The 11,269-nt window shown below is 39.6% G+C and overlaps 1 protein-coding gene across 1 annotated transcript in view; it reads left to right on the top strand.

Annotated features, from left to right (window-relative positions):
• Positions 1-936: 936 nt before the first annotated feature.
• LOC108676318 (sodium/hydrogen exchanger 3) overlaps positions 937-11,269 on the top strand; it is a 67,823-nt gene continuing 57,490 nt past the window's right edge. Inside the window, exon 1 of the mRNA XM_018164379.2 lies at positions 937-1,619. Within this exon, the coding sequence (XP_018019868.1) occupies positions 1,325-1,619 (295 nt within the window). The 5' untranslated portion in view covers positions 937-1,324. The remainder of the gene's footprint in view (positions 1,620-11,269) is intronic.

The raw sequence follows: 11,269 nt of genomic DNA, 5'->3' as shown, positions 1-11,269 counted from the left end.
GGATCTTTTCCAGAACTGACGATAGTTTGAAATAGCTACTTCTTCCACCGGGTTCGATATGGAGCTAGACTTTTCAAGTCTGTACATATTTTTTTCCATTACTTTATCTAGTCTGTTCTTGAACGCGTTTTACTCGGAGCGTCAATGATGGAACCTGGGAGGCTGTTCCACATGTCGGTGATCGAAGCGAGAAGAAATGTTGTGGCGTGGATGAGTTGCAACGCAGTTTTTTTAGTTTAAAGCCGTGGCCCCTGGTGTTGATTCTTGTTTCAAATTCTAGTAATCCTTCGGGGACCTTGTATAAACCATGAGTATACTTGTATACTTCAATGAGGTACCCACAATCCTTCTGGGACCTTGTATAAACCATGAGTATACTTGTATACTTCAATGAGGTCCCCACGCAGACGTCGATAAATGAGGCTTGAAAGCTTCATAATCTTTAATCTTTCTTCACAGGACTTGCTCTTCAAGCCTGGAATTATCTTTGTTGCATGTCTTTGAACATCTCTATTAAATTTTTGTCCTTTTCAAATCTCGGTGACCACACAACGTTTCCAAACTCTAGATTTGAGCGCACGACAGCAACAAACAACTGCTTCATTGCTTCTGCATGTAGGAACTCAAAAGAGCGTCTGATCAGCCCTAGAAGTTTGTTGCATTTATTGGCTTGCGTTTCTATTTGCTTCTTAGAAAATTTCAGCTCCTTGTCGACATAAACCTTGATCGAGAAAGAAGTTGTGGTTTCTTTGTGGTAACTATTATTTCTCAGAACTCCTGCGGAAAATTGAAGTTTTCCTCAGTCCAATTTAATAGCCTCCGTATGAGTTCCGGAGGAGCCCAAAGATAAGCGGTTAGGCCGGTCGTTTGGATCAGGCTGGGCGAGTAACCTTTAGCAGATCACCGCGCTGCAGCAGCGGCCCACAGGCGCACTGCCATTCGGCCAACAGTTGCAGTCGCGGCGTCGCTGTGATACGTTAGGGTGAAGTACTGCCGCCAGATCCATAAGAAACGCTTGACTTTTTCATTTTTTTATCTTGGCGTCCAGTGTTTTGACGGACTCTATTCTTGTTGTGTCCATTAAGATTTATAGGAGCGACCCTCAGCTGACAATTTTTTGAAAACATTACATGGAACGATGTTATTGTTTCTAAAATAACGCGATGCAATCTCACCAGCTGATGTGTATGCCATGACAGGAACGCCGGTGTCAATATTTTGTGTTGTAAGACGTGTGACACTACCTGATCCTTTTTATGCGTACTTCTTATAGGTAGCAAGTTTCATAAGCTGTGTTTTCAGTGCAACATTTCTCCTTTTCACGATGGCCGCTGTTAGCATGATAAGTAAAATGACTGGACAAAGATTCACACTGGCGTGTTTATTGACTCTTATTTTGGTGGGTAACTCGAGTGTGCTTGTGTCTGGCAACACAATTGCATCGTCTACAAACTTCTTCAGCCCAAATGAAACTCATCAAACGACCTCAAATTTCACATTTAAACCGACCACTGCACCACCGGCTGAAAGATTTCCGGTCATTGTTGAGGATTTTGAACGAGTTGAGACGCCCTTCATCATCAGCTTATGGATCTTCTTGGCCTGCCTCGGCAAAATAGGTGAGATGGTTAGGGTGGTCGGATTGTTTATGACTGAACCAAGTTAGGATGGTCGTGTTGTTCATGACTGATGACTGACCTAAGCTTTACCACTTGTCTCGTGTGCTGTTTGATTGACCCTTTCTCTGAGACCCGTAATGCGTCTAGATCTACTTTTGACTATTTTAACATCTATTTTTTGCCTTGTGTCGGTACGGAAAACATGATTTATGATTTGAAATGACTGAAATTATCATTGAATTATTTGGGGTTTCATATACAATGTTCTGAATAATTTTCATTGATAATGCGTGCTTACTTTGCTTGTGAAAATCCGTTAACTTGGAAGCCACGAAAATCGTATCCTGTTATGAGGTCTTCCTAACAATTGCAAATTATTCTTTGCTAGTTAAAACGATCTAGGCGCTCGATATAAGCAATAAAGAAGATTATGTAGCCTCAGCGTCCATAAGTTCAGTAAAGTTTGCCGTTGTATTCGTTACGTTAGCGGTAAATTCCAGGCAACTCATAGAGTCGACATTGAGCCTGTGTGCCCGCCCATTGTCTGAGCTAGAAGTTAGGTCACAGAAGATGACGGGACCGTCCAATTGATTGTCGTGTCACGTGACGACGAAAGTTGAACTTAGTATTAAGTTCTAATGCTTCATTCAGATTAAAAAAACATTTTGTGGTAGACAAAGAAGTATTCTCTGCCTTCTTTTCCGACCAGCTACTACCTGCTGTGTGGGAATTTCGGTGTGGTTACTCCTCTCAGAACATGGCCATGATCAATGTTCACTAATCACTAGTTATGGTGGACGTCGGCAGAAAAGTAGAATTTTTTTACCGCTGAATTTAATTAAACTATTAAAAGTTTTCTGTGTACCCGGTGGTTACCGCAACATTCACCGCTCGCAACATTCACCGCACGCAACATTCACCGCAACCAGCTGTGAATGTTCTGCTATGTTAAGAATCGGCGACAGCCTACGGCCTAATAAACGTTGAAACCGCTATTATTATTATATTATTATCAATATGCCTGTCTCTACGTTTTTTGTTGTGTAAATATCTCCAAATAAATGAAAAATTGTACTCTATCAATTACTGTTTCAGAATTGAATTTGTTGAATTTGAAATTTGTGGCATGCGTTTTTGGGACTTGTGTAAAGGTAATCTGTTTAAGCAAGCGTGATTTGAAAACGAAGTTTGGATCTTGTTAAGAGTAAGCACTCTAAACGTTACTGGGGTGCGTTTTCTTAACAAGAACATTACTGAGGTGTGCATTCTTAACAAGATTAATTGAATGAACAATGGAAACAAATTAGGTCCATTTAAACATTTTTTGAGAATTACAATTCGATGTAAGAAATACATTGCGTTTTCTTAACAAGGTCATACTGGGGTGCTTATTCTTAACAAGATTCCGAAGTTCAAACCGAGTAATTGTTGTCCTTGAGTAGCATGTCATTTGTCTCTCGAATGCAAAGCCTGGCTTTGCTTTGAATGTTTTCGGCCTTGACGGTTTTTATTTAAATATATGAAACTATGACGCTTCTCCAGTCTAATCTATTTTAATCGCTTTGAGGCTGGCTTTCAGTGTCATTTATTTTAAATGTTTGAACGCTAAAATCTTATTTCCGTTTGTTCCGCACGTTAGTCCAATTTTAAATATAATAAAAGCTACTTCGTGCTCATTGATGTCCAATTTATATATGTGTGTGCGAATTATGTTCGTGGAGGCACAGCAAATGACCAGGCGATTGTGTCACCGTCGTAAGTAGAGCAGCCGCGTGACGCCGCCGAATCTCAACAATGTTGTTAGTCACACGCGCTGCAGATCAAGTGAAATTGACTTCCTAACTTACTATCGTGAATTTGGGGTTAAGTTGGTGACTTCGGCGTCAAGGGATTTGAGAATATTGGGCACGAATAGCATTTATATGCACTATTAATATGTTGTGTTGAATATACTTAGATGGAAATGAAAAGTAAGGAATAAATCAGCGAAAACACTTTCTTGTCATTTCATTACCACTATTGCTGATGAACTGTGATTTTCTGAACGGCAGTTGTAATTTTACCGGGAAATTGGTGTTATTTAAAATTTTCTGACGTAGAGGCTAACTTTGAACTCTCCCGGTTGTCTCAAGTTGTTGATGCCATTCAGTGGACTCGATAATGTGCGATTCAATTTTTCTGCAGCAAATGTGTTGAGATTATACAACTTTCATTCATGAATCGGATCAATTTGATGTGACGTTAACTTCGAGTGCGACGAGAATCAGGACTGTTGCATGTCCGCAATTCGCTAGCGAAGCCAGTGCGTCCATCGTTGAATAGAGAACTCCTTCCGCTCGGCAACACTAGATTCAAGATCTGCACTCAACTACCCGGACGATTTTTAACGGTTTGTTTAATCATGTCCAAAGTAGAGGCTTGGGATTTTTAGAATTAGACTGTTGGATATGCATTGATGCTTCAATAATATTCTGCTTTTTGCTACGAATATTTTTCTGCTTTGTGTGTAACGTTATGCTACCTTCCAAACTCAACTCCAGCCGGATCTATTTACGCTCTGCCAGGCCGAATTGTCCACTGTAACGTTCAAGGACCTTGTGGGATTCCCTAAAGAAGAAAACGGTCTGAATTGGAATCTAAGACTACGACTTGGTTTCGGGGACCAACTGAGGGCGTCTGAAATAAACATTTATGTATTTGAAAGCATTTTCGCTGTGATTGTTGGCGACTGCATGCATGCAATTCGATATAGTTTGCTTGAAAATTAGTCTTCTGGATGTGATTGCACTGCTCTCTAGATGCTGTAAAACCGTCTGCGAGAATCTTGTATTTCCTACGTAAAAACAAACAGGTTGAATTAATTTATTTTGCACAAAATAACCGCCTGTTTATTTCTTTATGCCCATTTGTCATTATTTTGCGTGCCTTGGACTAACATTAAGACGGCAACGTGGAGACGCATTAAGCTTGGCATCTAGATGAATTCGCGTTTTTCATAGATTAAATTAACACTAGTGGGACACATGAGGTATATTTGATTGAATTGTAAATATTATATCCAACATAGGTTTACTTGTAACGTGAGTCGATTTTCAAATTCATCCTTTCGCGCGTTATGTTTAAAATTCTTCAATGCAATGTTGACAAGTCGGCTGACGGCAGAGTCCAATGCAGCTCGTGCAAGATTGTGACGATTTAACTGACGGCAGAATCAATTTCATGTATCAAGAAGTTATCAGAGCCTAGCACAACGAATCGTGGCTTTTGAATTACGAGAGTCATTTAATATTAAAAATGCTCCCATTATTATTTCTAATATCTAACAAATTTATCTACAATTTATAGCGAATCGTAAATCATACAAGCGCGGATCGGGCTGATAGGTGATCTGCTTATGCAATATGCAGGTCTCCGAACGCGACCTCGACGAGACGCATGGGCCGGCTTACCTGTGTACCTACGCCGAGCTGCAGCTCAGGCCTCACTTTGTAAATATTTATTCTTGGACTTCAACAAATGAAAAATGTCAAACTAAAATTGCCTCGTGCGTTTAAAATGTGTGTAAGAATGGCGTTTGATGTTCATGAGTGTTTGAACGTGTAACAGAGCGTTTCACTGTATTTGTACCTGGGTGAAGATAATTCATTTGCCGTTATTTACATTTGGTTTTGTACATGGGCTAAAACGATTTGTATTCTTTATATTAATGCTAAATCCATTCAAACAAATGACATTCAAAAGTATTTTAATGAAATATCCATTCGAGAATAAATTCTCACATACTTTAATACAATGAAATCATTTGGAACAAAAATTTCTTGCCTTCATTTTTGAGATACGCATAGATGTAGACATTCATTTTAAGATATTCATACCCTGTTAGGATATAATATTCTGATTAAAAAAAGCAGGGATTTTTAATTTAGTTAGGATCAATTCATAATGAGGAAGAATAGCAACCATGTAAACAATAACAAAACTGTGAAAAAATGCAGCCGCTCGCGCGCATGGACGAAAATCACCCTCCACCACGTGGAGAGTTCTCACGGTCGTTGGTATCGCCGCCTTTGACGTCACTCGTGACGCTGCAATCTGGCTTACTACAGGCAATCGTGAATGAATGACTAATACGTTATTTACCACGGCTAGTTATCTCTGGCATGTCATGTGTTCTCATCTTGTGTAACATTGCTACAGGTTCTAAAGCTACTCTGTTACTCAGTCGCGTATTTGCAAGATTTTCAATAGAAATTCAACGAAGAAATTCACACGAGGTTCTGACTGCAGTCTCGTTGTATCTCGAGATTTCGTATATACGTAAGAGCGTGAAAGCTTGATTCAATGTCGGTAGACAGGAAAATAGTTTTCTATCTCGGTTTTCAGTTGTCAACGCGGTCGAAACAAGAACCGAGACGATCTCTTGGCACGCATACAATGCATTCATCATTAAAGTGAAAAGACCGAGCGGACGACGCTGTTGAGCAAACGCAACTCTTTTATGCCAAATGTCTTTCATTGAAAACCGAATATCACCGGGTTTGAATGGTACGTACTTTGTTTGGATTCAATTTTCGATTTTATTTTAATCATTTGCATTACAAAATGGTGTGCAGCACAATTATAAATTTTTGGTAATTGATTTAATTTAATTAGACCCGATCCAACTTGTGGTTATAAGCAAGCGCTATCGAACGAGACATAGCATCGATCTAAATCCCGTGTGTATTTATCAACAAGTAAACTTCCTGCAACTTTACGTAATCACGCACTCATTACGCTGATTACTAGTCTGGTCCAGTCACACAGTTAGTGCTGAATGCTAAAGCTAAACATATTAAAGCCTGTACTGACAGAGCTGAAAATGTTAAAGCTGAACACGTTAAGGCGAGTCCAGTTAGAGCTGTATCACTGGTATATCAGTGATTTCACGCGACGTTCTCTTTCCTGACCACTTTTCAGGCAGGACCCTGCATTATTTGCACTCATAATTATGTGATTTAGAATAGCTGTTTGGATGCAGCACAGTGCGCGAGTGGGAGGCCAATTCAAATTTTTTTCTGCTTCGGACAGACGAATTATGCGCACATTACCTAAGCTTCCCTTCGCGTCTATTATAGTGCTCAGACAAGTGCGTCTCCGGCCGATTGCGTGCTTGTAATACTCTATAGCCGGATCGTCAGAAAAAGTTACTGGTTCGTAAATCTGTCAGCCAACCACTGACGGCTCTTCGATATTAACTCGCCAATAACAGCCGAGAAATCGGCCGCTACGTGTACTTAAACTGTTAAGCGTACTTGAGCGAGTTTTGACATTACAGCCTCTGGTTTACTCACATAGTTTTATTTTAACAATTTTTGATACCTAGAAGCTGTTTTTACGCTTTGTGGCGTTGCCAATCAGTAATGGAATTCGGGACAGCTTTTAGATATTACTCCAAGGAAAACAAGTTTTAGTGTAGCTTGCCGATCCACTTGAGCCCACAGATAATAATAATTTGATTTTCAAGGATGTGTTTCAAGGATGTGCACGCGTGAAGTATCGTGGTTGAAAAATATTTTTCGTGAATTTCATTCCATAAAAATAATCGAATGAAGGAGACAATGTTGTGCAGTGACGTCGTGATTCATCCTTTTAATGTCTTCTAATCATACGATTGTCGCCAACGGGTCTTGCATTTATCTCTTTGTTTTCCATTGTATCATCATTTATCCAGCAATAAGGCCGCCTCCTTAAACCCTTATTAATGAGCCCACATCGATTGAATTACATACATTGTTTTATTTACTGTTGTGATGATGCAGGTTGAAAAATTTCTTACTATTTGTATTCCGACACTTAAGATAAAGCTCCTCGAACTCATCGCAGAAATTGCTTTGATATAACGGCCTCTATAATTGCAACGCTAGCATATGCAACATACGCATTGCTGATCAAATGTTGATCCGCGACTCCCATGTGATTCCACAACAAACTAATATTCTTATAACGCCCTGTATGATCCCTGCCAGTCTGGCCAGTCGCGTGCAAGCCGTGTAGACTGCATGCATGTGCAAAGCTTCTGGAATCAGGACGTCGGAGTGGCCGCTTCAGTGGTAGTGTCGTGGAAAGTTTCTTGCCTTCCCTGTAAGTGCAGTTGGTCGTATTAGTAGCTGACGACTTTTGCCCCGCAGGAAACCTGTAATTGTTAACGAGCATCAATAGCACATGCATTCTGTCATTACTTCACCTCCTTGCACTCAAACAATGCTGAGGTACAAGCAAGCGCATATAATTTCAGTCATATTTACGACGGCAAATCATGAAACTAAAGCTGATGATCCAAGTGAGCCTTGTTTATTCGGTAAGCGCAGAACTTTCACCCACTCGTAAAACTTTTGATTATTTTGCCTGCAGAGGGCAAATTTGTTTATGTGATCTAAATTTACTTTGGATGTGGTTGGTGGGATGGTTTTAAAATTTTGTATAGCTAAAAGTTTACAGCCAAATTTTGTAAAACATAATTTTCCTGCAATCCGTTACGCGTAATGTAATTCAGTGCGTAGTAAAAAAAACACATGGAGTGGATCTTCATGTTGAATCTAAATTTGTTTCCAAAATGGACCCAATTCTGTTCTAGATCGTTGCGTTCAAGCGCCTGAGGTACCGGACTGCAGCACTGAACGAGATGAACGAGAGCAACTAACTCTAAAAATTAAGTACGTTAATACAAGCCTGTAACTCACGGTTGTCGTTGAGTTCAAGGAGACCTCGCACGTCTTGCGATTGAAGAAATTCTTCGGCTTCTTTTAAGTGCAGGCTTGCGTGATTGTATTTCCCGGAGATATATGGCCCTTTATTATCCTCATTATTAATGTGGTATTTAAACGTTTTTTCCTTGTGTTACTTCGGGGGTATAGATTGTCTATAATAATACAAAAAAAGACGCAGTTAACTTTTGTTAGCATGACGACACTGTAGCTTCTTGAGTAAATATCGTCTAAATTTCTCTGGTTTGAATGAATTTTGGGCTTGAATGAACTGGAGTAATTAAGTTTGTCGATGTAGAACTTATATGAAGTAACTGTTTTGTGTTGAAAAGCTACCTCGCATATAACTATTGGAGTTTGCCAGGTAGGAAGGCATTAAAATGAGCTTTATGCTCGAGACAAAAATCTAAGACCATGAATAGTTCATGAATCAGCTACCTTGAAGCGAGCAACATTGATGATGTACATGAACCTGTGCGTGCTTAAAACAAGGGTTCTTGGCATAGCTTCTCCTTCCCTGGATATTGCCAACACACATTCGTGACCTGAGAAATATGTTGGTGCAAAACAGCGCACTGGCAAGCTTGAACTTTTATTATGCATTTTTTATATGAAACGCAAAAACAGGAAGTAATTAAGAGTACATTTCGAAATTGTCTTTTGATTTTTTTAGGTATTTTTATTTATGTGAACTTATGTCAATTGTAATCAATAAGGAAGAATGAGTTTGTGGAAGGCAGGCGAGTTTCTCGCGTCAAGTGTCGGCAAATTATAGCTCTCAGTCCTCTAGTCATTGCGTATTTCTCTGACCATTATTATCTTAAACAAAAGTTGAAAATTTTTATGGGGTATGGTACTTATTATACGGCAACTGAAAATTTTCCCAACACCTTTATTCGATTTTTTTTTTATATCTTGGAACTGCGTAATTGGCAGTGGGTATGATTGAATTGCCAGAATGTTATTTAAGTCAGCCTCTGGAGTGTTTGCGACCGGTCACTTGATTGCTATTGCCAAGCTAATAGCCTTCTATTGTAAAACTAATATGAAATTTCTATCTTTGTTCATAACCTATTATGTTGCTATGTCCGAGATTGGATTTCTTTGATTTATCTAACAGCAGCTGTTTTATTTTCCGTGCGAAGGCGTTTATGATTATCGAACGACGTAAAATTAATTGACGGCTTCTATTATGGCGCCACATTGTGTTCGCCCCTAATATTAAGGACGCACAGTGTAATATACTATGCGTTATCTTACTCTTTTTGAAAGTAATTAAATACTAGAGCCAGTGGTCGCAGTAACCGATGACCGGTCTTCCCTTATTCGTCAGTGTTCTGGTTTGCACTAAAATTGTGCTTGCTGCTTCGTGATATCTTCGCTGTCGCTGCAGTGATAAGAGCGCGCGACTTCGTCAATTTAGGTGGCATGTAAACGTAGCTTGAAATTCATGAAGGTTCTGCTTGGGGGTTCATGATAGATGGACAGGTCATTTTTGGAGGCCATTCCTGATGACCTGTCGGGCCGCGTTTCAGGATTGGATTTATTGGACACATGCGATTAGTGCAGTAATGTGTCCCGGAATGAGAGTATATATGAAGAAAATGTAATTTTTGCGCGTTATTATTGTTACTGTATCAAATAATTGAATATTCAAGTAAACATTAATCTTGAATTATAATATTTGAAACTTGATGATAAACTGAATTTTTTGCTGAACTAGATAGAAATTATATTATGTACGCGAATTTTTTTTCTTCGCCGTTTCTCATTATATTGACAGAGTTTCATAATTTAGGCCAACATTCATGATATCTGTGGGTGATTATCGGTAAAAATATTCTGCTACGATCGCCACACAGATTTGTTTGCTGTGTGTGTTGAGTGTGTGTATGTGACTTCAATTAAATTTGTTTGCTGTGTGACTTTAATTAACGTTGATTAATGATATAACGCAGACCCGATTGTTACTTATATAATGCGCCCTCACTCGTACAGTGAAGAGCTTTTCGCGCTCAGATTTGATTGAAGAACGAAACAACATCTTCTGGCGGGGAGCCCCTGCTAATTCCAGCTAATGCCATGAGCAACGTACCTCAGACGGCTCCTCTGTTCTGAACGGGGCTGCAAAAACTCTTCTCCTATCCACGCTATATTATTTTATTTTGACCACGCCTGACAATTTATGTTGCCAGTGAAAACAATAATGGTTATCTCGTTCCTTGTTACTCCTTTACCTGTTTTTAGAGCATTTTCTCATTTATTGGAAAAATGCACTATTGGGCTCGCTATGTCCGTCTGTCCGTCCGTCTCTCTGTCTGTCCGTCCGTCCGGGACTTCACGTTTTCGTCGACGAAAAAATGCGCTCTCTGTCACTCACTGCAGTGAGTACCGAGTTATATTTTTCTTTACTTGTATGTGCATTATATCTGGCATCGAAATTGGTAAATTCATATCAATTTCACAATTCTATTGGACGTTTTCTACAACGGAAATCACATATTAGCGAATGGGAATAATTATTATGTACAATATTTTACAATGTACTTAGTATTTTTTGTGGAAAATAAGATATTTATTACGCTGCGTTTGACGCGCCGGCCGAAGCGAATCGTTACTTAACGACGTTCGAGACAATATAAGCGACGAGGATTTGTTTTATCGTCCATTCACGAGCGCCGCGCGCGCTCAATCCAAGGCGAAAGTCGGAATTATACGACTTTTTTCCTTAGATCTCTGGGACAAATTCGCTCGGTCGTTAATGCAGGCCTTGGCAATGACCGTGGCTCGCCAGCGATGCGTTGTTTTCCTTAGTTTTGTCTTTGTTCTTAATTGACGTTCATTGTGAAGCTCCATTCACAGGAACGGTCAGCACAACAAAGACATTATCAACGAACATATTTA

Source organism: Hyalella azteca, unplaced genomic scaffold (genome assembly GCF_000764305.2).
Source record: "Hyalella azteca isolate HAZT.00-mixed unplaced genomic scaffold, Hazt_2.0.2 contig5826, whole genome shotgun sequence".
Classification (NCBI taxonomy): Eukaryota; Metazoa; Arthropoda; class Malacostraca; order Amphipoda; family Hyalellidae; genus Hyalella; species Hyalella azteca.
The sequence above is the reverse complement of the archived record's forward strand: the minus strand, read 5'-3'. Positions and strand labels throughout refer to the sequence as shown.